The following is a 17380-nucleotide window of genomic DNA, read 5'->3' as shown; positions in this document are numbered from 1 at the left end:
CCATCCTGGCCCTGGAATATTAGCTCTCTCTTAGTCGGGGCAAGTTCCCCATCACATGCTTTATTATGACACCGATCCTTCTCTAAAATGTCTGTTAAGAGAAACTAATTAGAATTCGATTTTCAGTTCGAAGGAGCTCAAGAGGGGGAGGGGTAAATAAAGTCGATGTGCAATTTCAGGCAAAGTTCAGAACATTATAAATCAGCAAAACAGTCCCTCTGTTGCAAACAATTCTCAAGGCGCTCGAATGGCACAAAATGCAAGTCAGAGCTCCCAAGGATTGAGAAATAATTACCAAAAAAAAAATGTTCAAGATCCTATTTTGTTTTAAAGTACTTTAAAAGAACTGTCAGGTTATAATGCATGTGTGTTTATGTTTGATCTGAAACATTAGCTTTGATATCCTTAGAGAGTTTGTTAAAAGCAAATACTCTGCTGCTGGGGGGGGCAAAGCTATCATGAAGACATGCCTATGTTAATTACTGCACACTAAAACTACATTAAGTAACCCAGATCCAATTCCCTCTCAGAACCTCCCATTCTCTGGCTGTGGGTTCATGAAAATTATGATTGCCACAAGAATCTCGATCCTTGCAAGAAAATATCAGTGGAAGGTGGGATGGAGCACAGATGTTACAGACTTCGTGTATTATTTCTTTCATACTTCAAATCCAAGATTCCAAGAGGTCACAGGAGGGTGAAGTATCTTTTGTAAAGGAATATTAATCTAAATACATGGCACTCTCTTCTGTTTTCCTGGAACAATTCCTCAGTGAAATAAGATTTCCAGTTGTGAAGGTATTTCAAGTTGTGAAGCGGTTGATTTAGTCGACATAAAAGATTCTGCTATAATAACCACTTTGTGGGTAGATGGGGCATGTGCAATTTGAAAGAGTATACTTAGGGCTTTCAGAATATAATGTAGTTGAAGTTAAGTTCAACACTATATTTTTGGTTGATCTGGATACATGAAAGACAAGAGTAAGAGTTTATTGTAGGGGACGCAGGTAAAAGTGATTGGCATATGCTTCCCTAACTGCCAAGGCGACACCATTTCATAAAACTTAACTTACAAGAGTACCAGCATAACCACCTACTCAGGGCTTCCTGAAGATGAGCTTCACTTATACAGCCTGCTTCTTACAAAGGAGTGAATTCCAAATGCATCACCTGAGCCTTTTCTCAATAATCTAAACTTAAGTAAAAATACCTAAAATAGCAGAATTCATTTACCCTTAGATTTACTTGTGCATTCTCCTCACATTAAACTTCACTTGTGAGGAGAGCAAAGAAGAAGGGAAAGTGGAAAGAAAGGCAGAATAGGAAGAAGGAAGAAAGGAAGGGAGGGAGGGAGGGAGGGAGGGAGGGAGGGAGGGAGGAAGGAAGGAAGGAAGGAAGGAAGGAAGGGACCAATCAAAAGAAAAAAACAAGGAATGACTAGTCTCTTCCAGAAAGCCATGATTTCCTCTTTAAAATACAATGCAGTTAAAATACAATGCCATTGCGTGCCACCTACCAGTTACATATAAATGCCAGCCGCATGACAAGGAACCATGTGGACTTAAATATCCCTTTTGCCCTTTTAAGGGCAGCAGAATCAACAGGGCTTGAAAGTGGACAACATTACATTAGATCAGATACCTACCATTGCTCACCATCCGCCTGGCCACTTCCCACAAGACAAGTCCAAAAGCCCAAATATCGACTCTCTTGTAAGAATCAAAGCAGTCCACCTGGATGGTTTCATCCAGGACTTCAGGGGCCATGTAGCGCTTGGTGCCTACGCGTGGGTTGTTCCCCACGTCCAGCTGATTGGTGCTCTGGGAATGCATGACTGCCAGGCCTGAAAGGAAGAAGACAACCGTGTCCATCAGCTCACGTCCTCTCTCAGAGAGAGCTGCTGGCGAAGTTTCAACCCGTCCCCATCCTAGCAGAGAAAATGGCAAATTGGTTCAGGGATTTTCTTCCCTCTTGCTTGCTTGATAATTTTGCTGTGGTTATAGAAAAACAACTTTAGAAACAATTTTTAAGACAAACTCACTTCATATGCTATGTATGTGTACCTACTTTGTGTAAAGAGCTGTGAAATCAGAATGCAACAGTATGGTGGCCTCTGAGGGTGGGCTGGGCAGGGACTGACTGAACAAGCATGAAGTGATGGTCTGGAATAATGGGAAAGTCTGTCTCTCAATAGGGATTTGGGTTTTACAACATGTGTCAAAACCCTGGGATTGTATACTTAAGATTTGTGTATTTCCCATGAAATTTAAATTTTACCTATAAAGAAAATAAATAATGAACTCTAGTGAGTGATACACTGGTGTCTTTGGACAGAAGAGCTCTTTTGTCTGCAATTTACATTGAAATGTGTCAACGATTAAGAAGGATTGACGAATAGGGGACAGACAGATATGTGATAAAGCTTCAGAATAGTAAAATATTAATGGGAGAATCTAGTGGTTGTGATACAGTTGTTTACTATCTTCAATTTGTCTGCATGCTTGAAACTTTTCACAACAAAAAGTAAAAAAAGTAATTTAAAAATATTTCTAAAAATTTACCCAAATCTGCTATGCAACACTGTCCATTCTTCTTCACCAGGATGTTTTTGCTTTTCAAATCTCGATGAGCAATGGCTGGTTTCCCTTGGGTCCCAAATATCTCTATGTGCAAATGTGCGAGACCACTAGCAATGGACAGCACTATTCGCAGGCAGCTAACCGTATCCAGAGTAGTAAGCTGGAGATAGTCATACAATGATCCCATTTCATGGTAATGTGTGATCAACCACAGCTGGGTACTGGAGTGTCTTGATGTCATGTCTGAAGCAATGAAACCTGGAGCGAGCAAGAACAAAATTAACAGACATGTGAGAATTCCACACTGTAATTTTTAGTATCCGGAAACAGTGACCCATGCAGTAGACATCATCTGTAACAAACTATAATTAATCTAACCAACTACCATGAAAGAAGGTTTACAGAAGCATCAACAAAGAAACCTCATAGTACTGATTGCTTAAAGGGTACTGTCAATGAATAGAAAAATTTCATATTAATTTCTATGGTAAAATAACCCTTTAAAAATATTTTACACGGCATTAACATTTAAATAGAAATATTTTTTGTGCTTACCCATAATAACAGTGCCAAACTCTTTATCACACTGATATTCCAAGCACAGATTATTCATCAACTACCCAAAAAGAACAGAAAACTGGAACCTAGACATCTGTGTTCTAGTCCTGACTCTGCCTGTGATTTGCTGTGTAATATTGACAACTCATTTAGGCTCTTTGGAGTCTCTCTGCTCAGTTATAAAATAAAAGGATCAGTTTATGTTAAATGACTGACAGATTCATCAAATAAAAAAAGGAGCCAATGAAATATAACAAGCAAATGATGCTCTCTGTCAGTCACACAGGAAAACCCAGATGATAATGTTTGTTAGCTACAAAAGAAGACAGATATGAAAAGGAAAAAATTACAACATAATGTGAAAAGTATTATAATATTATCTCCAAAGGGCACCAGGAGTCCGGAGTAGGGAATCTTAATAATTCAGACCAGATGTTCCAATAGGCTTCCATCAAAGTAACCACTGGTCTTGAAGAGAAATGAAATACTGACAGATGTAGATAAAGAGGTAGGAAGAAGTTTTTCTAGATATTCTGTGGGGACTTTTTGGGCATAATGAAGGAACTATAGAAGTCTGAGGCACTTCCTAACCTATGGAATAAATTATGATATGTATGCTTGTTATTTTGCTAAAGAAGTGCTTTTCTAGCATTGCTTTTCTCTATATATTATATTATCTATATATATAAACTGTTAAGTGACCGACCGTCCGTCTGTCCTACCAACTGACCAGCCGGTACACATGACATGCACTGGCAATTTAAAAATAAATGTTGACTCGCGCATGCACGATACATTTAAAGCTCTCACTGACACCAATCGCATGCGTGTGCACGAATCCACGCATCAGGCCATCTATACATATAAAAGGCTAAATGACCGACCGTTTGTCCGTCCAACCGACCGGTACATATGACGCACTGGCAATTTAAAAATAAATGTTGACTCGCTCATGCGTGATATTTGTCCCCGTCTGACACTGGCCTCCCATTTAAATTAATTTGAAGACAGTTTCACGTGATGCCAGCATTTGTGATGACTATTAATCAATCCCAAGGACAAAGTCTAGACAGAGTAGGAATATTCCTACCTGAACCCGTTTTCAGACATGGTCAGTTATACGTTGCTATCTCTCGAGTTTGACGAGCATGTGACATTAACGTTAAAGTTGTAAATATTTCATCACAAGGGAAAATAGTCCAGCACTTTGAAAGTGTTTTTACTCTTAATGTGGTATACAGGGAGATATTAGAATAAGTTTAATCCATTTATCAGTCATTGTTTTTATCAATGTTGTTTTTATATCATTTGTTTTTATATCATGTTTTTATTTTTATATCATGCCTTTGTTATATCATGTTGTTATTTATTAATCAATTTATATATTATTTTCATATACATTTTACTAATTTTCTTTCATCTCTGACACTTCTATTATAGAGAAGGGCGAATAGCAATATTAAAATATTTCTTCTAATTAACTTCCTTTTAATGTGCATGAATCCGTGCACTGGGCCACTAGTATAATAATATTCTATATGTTATATAAAGAAGAATCCTAGAAAAGCATTTCTGGGCTTTTAATATATATTTATATGTAACATATAATGTACATTACATATCTGTATACTATAATATACAGGGTTGATTTACAGTTGCTCATGTGCAAAAACTACAATAATTAATAATAATAATAATACAAGAATACATTGTTTCTCGTACTCACAACTGTAAGCCTACTTTTGCCCTGCCCTGTGTATTATAATATATTTTATAACATACTAGAGGTCCAGTGCATGAATTCGTGCATGGGTGTGGTCCCTCAGCCTGGTCAGCAATCAGGTGGATCGGGGCCGGCCGGCCAAGGGGAGGGACCATGGGAGGTTGGCTGGCCACAGGAGGTTGGCTGTGGGAGCATACTGACCACCAGGGGGCAGCTACTGCATTGATTGTCTGCCCCCTGGTGGTCAGTGTGTGTTATAGCTACCGGCTGATCATCCATCATCCCATCGTAATGGTTGCTTAGGCTTTTATATAGAGAGATGTATTTATTAGAATATATGTTATATATATCATATATATGAACTTTATGGATAGTAAAGTTTGGGACATATAAGTAGAAGATAAAATTTTTTTTAAAGACAGATATGACTTGAGGAAGAATTAAACATCTTGCAAAAGTATAAAGTAAGAGAAATTGCATAAAACGCCTTACCATCACATAGTAAGTACATTGTGTAAAATTTACTCACTTTCACATATATTTTTTTCATGGGATTTTCCCCAATAGAACAGTGAGATAGATATATATCATTATACTCATTTTAGAAATAATGAAGTTGCTGCTGGGAGATGCCAAGAATCACAAAGCTATTAAATTGCAGCCAACCCCAGGTTTGGAGCTGGCTGCCCTGGTACACCCTACCTCGAATAGGAAGCTCTGGGAACAAAGAAAGGTCTTCTATTTGATCAGCATCAGCAACAATAGAAGCAGCTATTAATTATTGAGTGCTACCAACGCACCAAGCACTTGACACACAGTCCTCCAAAAACCGCATGAAGTAGGCAGATTACATCCCTGACATTCAGTGTGCTGCAAAAACTTTTAAAACATTCAATTCCTGACTATTGAGTCAGAGGCACTGACCTCTTTCCCCTTAAATTGTCACATTTAAAAAAAAAGTGACAACAGCCAACAGTATGCTGTGAATACCCTGTCTTGAACCATAAATACATAGGCCATATAATAGTGTTACATCTTATTGGTCACAATGCATAATAAGGTTGTGTTTGATTGGTTAATTCCTGGTACCAAAAATCCTTATATACAAGTATAGGAACCTGATTTTTTTTTTTTTTTAGTTATTTTGGAGCAAAAAGGGTAAGTAATTACTATTATTGTTGTTATTATTTTGTAAATCAATAAAAATCATACCTATTTTTTTGTCAGATTGGCAAAAAATACATTTTTTGGTATGCCACAGAATTTTAGTAATTAATTTATGTGTGCCATGAGATGAAAAAGGTTGAAAATCGCTGCTCTAGACCTTCAGGAAAAAAAACTTTTAAATAAGCAAGATTTTAAAAAGCTGTATTTCAGGTGTGAATTATATTACTCCACTTTCTTCAAAAGGCTAGAGCATTTTTATAAGATAACTAGAGGCCCGGTGCACGAATGCTTGCACTGGTGGGGTCCAGCCGGCCCACCCCAATGGGGGCCATCAGGGGCGGGCTGGTAGGGGCTAGGGGCCACAGGCGGTTTGCCAGCTGGCCCCACCGCCACTCGGGGTCCAGGTACCTGCTCAGGGGTGGGGCTGGCCGGGGCGAGTGGCCGAGGGCATTCAGGTGGTTCCGCAGTTCAGTCCATTTGCATATTACCCTTTTATTATATAGGATTGCATTTTGAGTCAAAGTTCTTCTGTTTGTGGAGATTGAACAGGTGCCTGTAGGTTGGAACTCTGGCACAGCCCTGGATGTGTTCATAATAGGGACAGAAGGTGACCAGGGCAAAAGCCTCTTAAACAGCGAAAGGCATCCTCCAGGCTCCTTGAGAGCTAAAATAAAAGCCCAAATCTTGAGGGAAGTAATCAGTGCTCCTTGGGAGCCTCTCCCTGGTGATCTCCCAGGAACCAGGCATGGGTGGCTCTGACGGCTGGGGAGGGAGACCACCACACAGTAGAGCGAGGTGCTGCGTGCTGGGCCCCAGAAATGAACTCCTGGGTTCCCACACTGGTTCATCATTCCCAAGCTGCATCATCTAGCACAGCTCACATAAAATCTCTTCCTTCTAAGACATGGGTAACATCATCATCTACCTTAAAGGGCTACTGTGAGAATAAGAGTTATTAGAAACAAAATACTTCAGGTGATGCCTAACACATAGTAAGTGTTCAAGAACAGTTGGTTATTATTATACGTTAAAATAGCCCAGGATTCAATGACAACCACAATGATTTTGTAATGTAGTATCTTTTGTGGACAGTTTCCTTTACTTCCCATTGATCTCCAGAAATGATGACTGATGAAAATGTTAGGCAGTACCTTTTAAGAGTATGAGAAGGTTCTGGAGATGGAGGGTGGTGACTGTCACATGACGTGCACGTGCTCTGTTACACTGAGCTGTACACTTCACTTAGTATGGTAACCATGGTAAATATCGTGTTATGTATATTTAAAACAATTTTTTTTAAAACAGTGTAAGGTAATTCTCAACCTCTTTGGTTTTAGCAGTGAAGAAAAGAATGTGCAGAAATATAGAACTTTGGCCCCAACTCACAAAGTGGGCCTCCAATGGTGCTGAGAGTAGAAACCGGTTTTCCAAATTTCCACTACACAACAGGGCTTCCCATTACTCATTTAGCTGTTGACTTCTACACCAGTCACAGCAAAAGGAAGAGTTGAAGTCCAAACTAGTCCATTTGAAAGATACTGTTTTACAAGTTTAATTGGGAGGATAAACAATGAGGGCCCAGAGTTTTACATGTATGCATGTGTATACTGTATATATGTATGTATTTGTGTGTGTAATTTAACTATGTATTTGGGGAGCTAGAGTTAGTAATACTCAAGGATGGGGGGAAATCATGGTCTGATATTCAAAACACAATATGCTCTTTTAATGGAAGAGAAAATGATCACAAAAAGCCTTAAATCTCTATATCCAGAAAACTTGTAAAGCAGGGAAAGAAGTTTAACAAAAAAGTTTATGCATTTCTACAAGCTTTCTCAATGAAAAGGCTACACAGTAAGATCAATCCATTGGCTGTAATTATGATGAGGGTGGCAAGAGCTCATGAATTCAGAATTTCCGTGAATCGTTGGTAATAATAAATGGACAATGTTTTTCCCTCTGTGATCACACTAAGGAAACTTAAGTTCTCTCACAGGAAATCATATTGCAAATGTGACCTTCAAATTTCCCTTGTGATTAAACCCAACCTAATAAATATTTACTGAGCACCTTCCATGGGTAGTGTACTGTCCTCAGTGTTGAATGTGAAAGCAAAAACAATGGAAATAATTCTTGTCCTCATTGTAATGGAGTGGTATCATAGGTCATTTAACTTAAGTGCATGGATAAAGTGACTATTTGCATAGCACAGTGATATCCAGAGCATTTTGCTCAGTGAGGCTGCGGGCCCCAGAGAATGAGAGGGGATGCCCAAATATGTCCTTCCTTCAATAAGTCTCAGACCCGCATGCTTCTTAGCAATGTGCATCTGCCCAGTAAGAGTAATGCTAGTGTTTAAAGCTAAGCACTTCTTGTACCTCACAGCTTCTAACACAACCAATGCTTTATCTGTTGCACAACTTCAAACTGTTTCAGTTTCAGAGGAAAAATTGGTACACTAGAGGGTAATTTTGACGGTTGATGAATTTTCACTTCATACCCTGAGCCAGTGGTTCTCAGCCTTCCTAATGCCACGACCCTTTAATTAATACAGTTCCTCATGTTGTGGTGACCCCCAACCATAAAACTATTTTCGCTGCTACTTCATAACTGTAATTTTGCTACTGTTATGAATTGTAATGTAAATATCTGATTTGCAGGATGCATTTTCAGGGGTCGCGACCCACAGGTTGAGAACCACTGCAAGAAACAACTCTATTAGTCTATGACCATCTAGCCAACTACAGTATAGAGTACACAACTGTGGTTAAGTGTTAGAGTGCCCAGTGTGATTTTCAGTTCTACTATTTCGTCATCTGCTGGGTGATGTTAATCTCCGTGTACCTCAGTCATCTCATCAGTTAAAAGTGAGAAACAAGAGTACCTTGCCTCTTATGGTTGTGATGAAGCTTAAATGAGAAATCACACATAACTGCTAGTAACTAGTCATCACTATTGCTCTTGTCATCATTACTGTTGTTACACACATGCATCCATCCACAACACAAGACAATGTGTGATAAGACTTATAGCAGAGGTTCAATGTGAGGAGTGCAGAAAAGCACAATTAAATCTACTGGGAGATACTGGAAGGGCACTCAGAGGTTCTGATGGAGGAAGGCGTGGTTGGAGGGTGGGACAGGAAGAGTGGGTGATCAAAAACAATGTGAACAAAGGCACAGAGACTTGACTGTCCATGGCAATCCCAAGGAAGGGCAAACATCAGAAGTGGCTGCATGTGGGTATATTTGTACAGGATGCTTCAGAGAATCCTTGGAGCCCAAAATAGGGAGTCTGTCATGTCAGGCCCAGAAGTCACGATTGCTGCAAGCAATGTGGGAGTCAGCAGACACATAGAGCAGAAGTATCTCAGCTCCCCAGGGGAAGATATCTCATTATAGAGAGAAGGATTGGAAAGGGAAGACCAAGAACCACAATATAAGGGAGGAGGATTAGGTGATGACTAGGGCCCCAGGGGAAAGGGAAGGGCAAAAGTCAACAGCAGAAACTGAGATAATTCTGAGATGGAACATACCACCATACTGATGAAGCAAAGCTTTGGACAACTGTCAAACCATTATTTGCAGACAACCTGGCTCAGGTTTAATACTAAATTGGCACTACAGTCAAACACTGTGTAACGATGGGGATACATTCTGATAAATGTGTTGGTAGGCAATTCTGTCACTGTGAGAACATCATACAGTGTACTTAGATGGTATAGACTACCACACACCGAGGCTATATAGTCAGCCTCTTGCTCCTAGGCTATAAACCTGTACAGCATGCTACTGTATTGAATACTGTCGGCAATTATAACACAATAGTATTTGTGTGTCTAAACATAGAACAGGTACAGTAAAAAATGTGTTGTCAAAGATAAAATATGGTCCACCTGTATAGAGTACTTACCATGAATGTAGTTTGCAGGAGAGGAAGTTGCTCTGGGTGAGTCAGTGAGTAAGTAAATGATGAGTGAATGTGAAGGCCTAGGGCATGACTGCACACTACTGTAGACTTTATAAACACTATACACTTAAGCGACACTAAATTTATAAAATGAGATTAAATCAAGCACAAGAAAAAAATGATGCAATCAAGAGACATGGTAAACACGGAAACTATGAGGCTGTTGCTTGCATAACACGGCATACTGTTTTACAGTAAACTTTCTTTTTATAAGTAGAAAGAGTATACTCTAAAATAATGACAAAGTATAGCATAGTAAACACATAAGCCAGTAACATAGCCATTCATTATCAAGTATTATGTACTGTGCATTACCGTTTGTGCTATACTTTTATACGACTGGCAGCACAGATTTGATTACACCAGCATCACCACAAAAATGTGAGTAATGTGTTGTGCTACAACATTTCCATAGCTACAATGTCCTGGGCGACAGGAATTTTCCAGCCATTATCATCTTATGGGACCACTGTTGTATAGGTTGTTCGTCACTGACTGAAATTTATACTGCGAATGACTGTACCGGAATAGAAATAAATTCTGCAAATAGCTTTGTGTATGCCGAACCTAATCCAATAGTCACAACGTGTCCAACACTATCTTCTACAGGTCAAATTCTATATGAACTTTATATCCATCAATTAAAAAGCACACCATGCAGCATTCGTCAAGGATGTATTAGTATAAACACATTTACAGAAACTTTTCAAAAAACATATACGCCAATGGACGCAAGGAATATTCTCACCCTTTATAATTCCATAGCAGTATTTTCAATGAGCTCTCCACATATTTCACAAATGTTTTTAAGCTTTAGTTTCCAAATTAAAATGTATGCTAAATCCCTCTGTAAATCTGGGCTTTAAAAAACGATGCCTAGTTTGAGGGAATGTGCATTTAATTACGATGTCCCTGGGAGCTGTGAATCTCTAGGAAATCATCCAAAGAGCTTTCTTAGTTTGATTCAAGTAATAAATATTCAACAAGGGTGTGGGATAAGTAGAACCACCGAGGAAGCCTTGAAGTGAACAATATGGGGCAAATTTCTGTTGTTTAAATGACAACCTGCAGAATGAGAGGGAACAATAACAATTTCCTTTTCATCATTGAGAGAACCTTCCAATTTCACTTCTCTGCAGATATAAACAAGAAATTAGTTTTAAAAAATTAAACAGTATATACATGCGCAAGATCCCTATATCGCTTTTCAGGAGAGACTGGAAAATTCACAGGCACCCCATCAGAGAGGGCAAAGGCAAGCAAATGATTTCTTTCTAGATAAAAATCATGAGGGGAATCACCCTGGTACTCACCTAAAATATTTTCATGCCTCAGCATCACAGTGTTGTACAATTCTGTTTCCCTGAACCACGACTTCTCATCCCGGGAGGAGAAGATCTTCACAGCAACATTCTCCCCTTGCCAGCTGCCCCTCCACACCTCACCATACCTGCCTTTCCCTGTGGAAAGCAGCACAGAGGTGACATTAGACAGGACAGAAGAGGTTGCCAATAAAGTGCATACCTGCAACTCTTAACCATGCCCACTGTTTACTGGGAAAACTCAATTTGGGGACATAAATACCAGGACCTTTTACCTGTAAAGGTAGAACCTGCCCCTCCCAGCCACTCCACTGTGATCACAAGTTAAACACCCTCAGTATCTGCACGGTACAATTAGCTGCACACGATAAAGTTTTACATTTGAATTCCTCTACTAAAGAGTCTGAAACACAGAGTTTTTAAAAGCACATGAAAGTTAGCAAAACTTAGAAAATGGTACCGATCATTAGATTTCAGTGTGGTGTGGAAGGACAAAAACATGTATACGGCTTTACATAGACATTTATATGTTTCAAAAAGGAGACCGTTGAGTTTGAGATGTGTTGTTCTGAAGGGTTAAAAAGGCAATCACACACAAACAGACAAAAAACAATGCTGAGAAGGGGATCGACAAGCAGCCACTGCCATCCCTAAAGGATTTCTTGGCGGAGGATACAGTTCAAAAGAGGATTTGCAAAGTCTTAAACACGTAATCCCAGAACAGTCCTGATTTCTGACATTGGTCATGGGTATTTGCTTGTGAGACAGCCCCTGCAATGCCACCCTGGGCCACACGGAAAAGACCAAATGGAGAAGACATTTTGCAGAATGTGGTGACTAGCTGTGATGATTCTGCTGGGTGCCTTCCCTCTCCGGCAGCAGCAACACAACTATCGGCTTGTCAACTCCATGCGCCCTCTGCCACCCTTCTCCTTAATTATAGAAAGGGGTGAGCAGGGAGGTTGGGAGGAGGAGGTAATTACCACAAGACTCTGGGGATCAACACGGGGTATAATCAAGGGGTACGTGTGCGGCACCTAGATAATCATGCAGCAGGAGATACAACTTGCAGCGCAGTGGGGCTTTCTACCCAGGCAAGTGCTGCTGGGAATCGCGGCTGGTAATAAGCAGCTGTGGCACCACCTGCACAGACAGGAAGACAGCTCTTTGCTGAACAACTAAGCCGCCAAAAACCCAAACAAGGAGAGAGAAAGCATGTCTGTCCGGGTGACTCACCTGAAACATGATCAAAACCACTCAATTTAGATTTCCTTAGAACAAACAATGTTCCTACTAAATAGCAATTACTAATCCAAAAGGATGTTAAATGTGGTCAGTAAGTGGTCACTGGGAGCCCTTGTCAGGTCACACAAAATAGCACAAGATTAATTTTAATAAAATCAGTTAATAAAGTCAACTGCCCAGAATTTGTAGCTCAAGATGAAGGCTGGGGGCAAGATATTACAAAATCAGCTGCTAGGAAATGATAGGCTAATCTTTTCCTGCCTTAGTTCCCTTCCTTATCTTTAGTTGCCCTTTGTCCTCAGAGTCTCATCAGGAAGGAGAGAAAATTTTCCCAGAGAATTGGGGCCATTACTAAAAAGTTCCCTTCAAGTCTTTTTTTTTTTTTTTTTTTAAAGAAAACAGAAATGAATGTCAGGATAAGTAGAGAGAATTAAAATAGAAACCTACTTCAATGGTTCTCAAACTCTTTTATGTTGTCAAATGCTTCTTACAAATGCATCCTTATGAATATATCCCTGAAAACAGAAGCAGAGCTGCCTGCAAAGGGGATCCATAAGGCCTCTGAAATTTAGGGGTTCACTGGTCATCGCCTGGAAAAGAACTGATCTAGTCCAGCTTCTTTGCTTTTGAACCAATAATGATAACATACTATCCAAGCAATTCATCACATACATTTTTATTTAAACTATAGCACATGAACACGATAAGCTACTAAAAAAGGCATTGCTTTTACTCAAGTCTTCAGCACTAAACCAACAAAATGCTATATTTGAAATTACATTATTTCAAAAATGACTGAAGAATATCTCTATAACCAGAAACAGTATATATGTTTAAAGGTGCAACATTATTTTGCCCTTTGAACTCTGGAGTCAATCTCTGAGGACCGTCCTTGAGACCTGCTGCCCTGTGAATGGTGAGGATGGGGGTGAAAGGGGCACGTGTCTCCCTTCACTGCCTTCTCACCAGTAGCCAGAATCCCTGGTTCATAATCCAATAAGATGTTAACTGGTCCAAAAGGACAATGCTGGCTGGATGCAATGAGCACACTTGGGACCTTTTTATTTTCTCCACTGCGGAGAAGCAGTGTGAAGTGGTGTTCGGAAACAGTCGAGGAGCTGCAGACTTAGAGAAGAGGCAACAGGCTCCAGCTGACCGCCTGTGTGCCTGAGTTGGGACTTGCTGCTCTTACTATCCCTGTCCGTCCCCCTTTCTACTACTGGGTTTAGGGGTGTCCTGGTTTCCCGGAAAACAGTGAGAAAAGCCAGAGCACAGCAGCCAAGTGGTGGAGGGAGCCACCTCCCCCAAAGCTGCCGAGTCCAGCCCAGAGGAACCAGGAGAATCAGGAGGAGAGGACAGAGATATTGCCAACCCACTAGCACTACTGTGGTCATCCCTGCATGGCGTCTAAAGGAGAAATTAATGAAAACTATCATGTGGCTGGCAACTATCCACCACAACTAATAAAAAATGAAACTTTGAAATAAAAACATTAGGGCCCTGACCAATGTGGCTCAGTTTGTTGGGCATCATCCCTGCACTGAAAGGTTGCCAGTTCGATTCCCGGTCAGGGCACATGCTCAATCCCCAGTCAGGGGCAGGGGGGAGGTGTGTGCAAAGGCAGCTGATCGATGTTCTGCTCTCATATCGATGTTTCTCTCTCTCTCTCTCCCTCTCCCTTCCTCTCTCTCTAAAAATCAACTTAAAAATCTTTTAAATTTTTTAAAAAATAAATAAAAGCATTTGGTACCATCTTTGTAGGGGAAAATCCAGTAATATATAAAACAAGCAATAAAAAAGTCATAAATTTTGACCCAGAATCCTAATTCCTAGGAATTTATTCTGAGGACTCAAAAGAGTGAAGCAATGGGTGCAAAATCTTTCTCAAGTAGTACTGTTACAGAAAAATGAATATTCAATAGATGATTATTACACAGTCTTTAAATATATTTACGATGTGTACAAAAAGGGGAAATGTGAGCTTAAAACTAAAAAAAGGGACACAAATTGTACACACACTATGATTACATCTATGCGTAAATATGTTCCTATATGGAAAAACTGTGAATGGCCATAGAGAAATATATATATATCTTGTTTAAACAGATTATTTCATTATTTTAAAAGGCAGGGGAAGAGTGAGAGGGATTAGAAACTTGTAATAAGCAAGTTTATGGTCCTAAAGCCTACTTACCTCGGATCATCCAATACCTACAATGAGGAGCAGCCCTATTCATTCATGTTTCAAGCATTTCCGTCATCCCAAAGGGTGGACTTGCAACTGAAAGCTTCTGACTAAGCATGGTCTCTACTAACTAGTGACGGACTCCTTGGACAAGGACTTGTGCACGTTCAGGTGCTCCAACACAAGTCACACAGAGAACAGAGACAAAGCCACACCACATGGCTACCCCCCACCTCCCGATGTTAGGAAACAAGAAACAGATTTTCCCAAGTGCCATCCTCCTTCCAGAACCACAACTAACACCGCACATAACCCGCAAAGGAAGAGAAAATGCCTTACCGACACACTCCAACAGTGTGATCTGACGAGCCACTGTTCTCTGCACCAGAAAAGGAAGGCCAGAGCCGCTTCCCGACGTACACGAGTGATCCAGTAAATCCTGTGGTTCGAGACAAGGAGAAAAGACACTGATGAGAAAGAGCCCTCGAATTGAGCATGAGCATGCATCGCGTTATCACTCACACAGCGCAGCACCCTGGCTGCCATTAGTGTGCGTGAACAGCCGCTATCACTGGTTTTATTAGAAGCACTGGTTTTATTAGAAAAACCAGAAGCCTATCCTTTCCCTAATACAGGATAGGTTTTCCTGGGGGTTGCGTGGTCCTTTCATGCACTAACAGTTTTAGAATTAAATATATAAAGAAGTTGAGTGGACAAAGTCGAAGACGGGAATCAGAAAGCCCAGGCTGAGCACAGGGAAAGTAGCAGAACAAAGACCAAGTAGAGCAAAAAGAAGAGAAAAGAGCTTCAAGTCCCAGGCTGGGCCCAACTGACCATATTCTACTCTGCTTGTCATTCATTATCTAGCAGAGGATCCCCTCTAGCTGACATGCCAACTAAGGGGCTCTCATTAGAAACATACGAATTAGGAATAAGGAACAGATGGCACTCATGTAGTAGAAAGACACACCAGTGGCCACATGGTTCATCCAACTGGCACACTCCAGCACAGAGGGGCTACCTGGATGGAGGTGTTACCCTTTTAAGTGAGTGAGGAGCAAAGGGGTCAAAAAATTAACACCTACGTGTCATCTCTTGATGGGAGTTAGCCACGACTCAGAAAAGCTAAAGCTTTCATTGGAAACATAAAACCATGCCCCAAATCTACTTCTAACAAATAACATATTATGAAAAAGAGTCCCCATGAGTTCACTCATAAACTTTTCCTTCTTAGGAAAAGAAGAAAGCAGAGGTCTTTCTGTATCAGAAATGGATTGTCTGCAATATACATTATTGTGCCCCCGTGTGATGGTGGTTAAGGTTGCAGTCACAGTGAGCTGACATTCCTCATCCTTTCCCAAACGTTTTAGCTGGCCTGTTAATACGATACACTGATTTGTTTGAATTTCATCTTTTTTTTTTATTCTGAGTACCACTGTGAAGTACTGTTGATCAGCAAAATTACCAAAAGCTGAATATCCAAAAGAAAAAAATTTAGAATCCTTAAAACCACAAAATGGATAATCAACAGGAATTGAGTAAGATGAAGGAGACTTCCACATTCCCCTAACCATCTATTTGATGTTCTTTTTTTCTCTTTATTTACTCAACATTTTGAGAGAATAATCCAGAAAATTAAACTAATACGTTATTTTTGCCATAATATATAACCCTGGTCCCCAGGATGGGGATGGGGAGGAAATCAACAAAAGATATCCAAACATCTACTTCAACTCTGAGATCCCAAGGCTGCTTTTCAACGTGAGGGAGCTGTTTAGTAAGATGTGCTTTGTTGAATCATACATGAGCATATTGCTTAAATGAGCAAGTATGAAGACCAATAGGGACAACTTGTTTTAAATAGTGTTGTTTACTGTGTTGTTATATCGCACTATACTGTCATCTAACATGGTTGAGTTGAGAAGGCCATTTTAGCATATACTCCCATCCCTCTTTCAAAATTATAAAAACTATTTAAACAGTAATTTGCACAAGATATTCCTATTATTGTCCATGGTGATTAGTTATGTTAGCTGTTCTGAGGAATGAAGTTCTGACAAGTCTATTTCTGAATCTTGCTTTGTTAAATCTTTGTCAGGATTTATCCTTCTATCTTCTTTTTTTAAAAAGATGTTTTATTGATTTTAAGAGAGAGGGGGAAGAGAAGGAGAGGGAGAGAGAAACATCAATGTGAGAGCATAACATGGATCAGTTTCCACACACTCCCTACTAGAGATGAAGCCAGAAACCCGGGCATGTGCCCTGACTGGGAATCGAACCAGCAACCTTTTGGTACACGGGACAATGCCCAATCAACCAAGCCACACCAGCCTGGGCAGCCTTGTATGTTCTTGCTGCTAATTCAATAAACTTATTTAATTTTCCTCAAAATGTGAAATTAACCTCTAAGTACTTTTCTAACAAAAAACTGTAATCCTCTACTTTTTGGAATAACATGTCCTCTCTTTTTCCCCAGTTTTGCTATACTACAATTTAAATAGGTAGGTAACAGGAAGCCCAACAAGGGTCTTCCCCCTTTTTCATACCAAAAAGTACATCTGACGGGTGGCCCAGTACTGGGGAAGGCAGCAGGATGGGATATTTTCCAGCCTGGATCTGCTCTTACCCAATG

General features: G+C 40.1%; 1 protein-coding gene across 6 annotated transcripts in view; it reads right to left on the bottom strand.

Moving 5' to 3' along the window:
- The window catches only part of ACVR1 (activin A receptor type 1), a 123858-nt gene that overhangs the window by 10472 nt on the left and 96006 nt on the right, over nucleotides 1-17380 (bottom strand). For 5 of the 6 annotated variants that reach the window (XM_023756103.1, XM_014457986.2, XM_006091243.3 and 2 more), the window contains 4 exons: nucleotides 15088-15187; nucleotides 11310-11456; nucleotides 2562-2837; nucleotides 1646-1843 (listed from right to left, as the gene is read on the bottom strand). In XM_023756103.1, coding sequence (XP_023611871.1) covers nucleotides 1646-1843; nucleotides 2562-2837; nucleotides 11310-11456; nucleotides 15088-15187 — 721 coding nt within the window. The remainder of the gene's footprint in view (nucleotides 1-1645; nucleotides 1844-2561; nucleotides 2838-11309; nucleotides 11457-15087; nucleotides 15188-17380) is intronic. The other variant, XM_023756105.1, reaches the window with a different exon arrangement.

The sequence above is a fragment of the Myotis lucifugus genome, unplaced genomic scaffold, assembly GCF_000147115.1.
Source record: "Myotis lucifugus unplaced genomic scaffold, Myoluc2.0 scaffold_89, whole genome shotgun sequence".
NCBI lineage: Eukaryota > Metazoa > Chordata > Mammalia > Chiroptera > Vespertilionidae > Myotis > Myotis lucifugus.
Note: the sequence above shows the minus strand (reverse complement) of the source record. Positions and strands in the feature narration are given on the sequence as shown.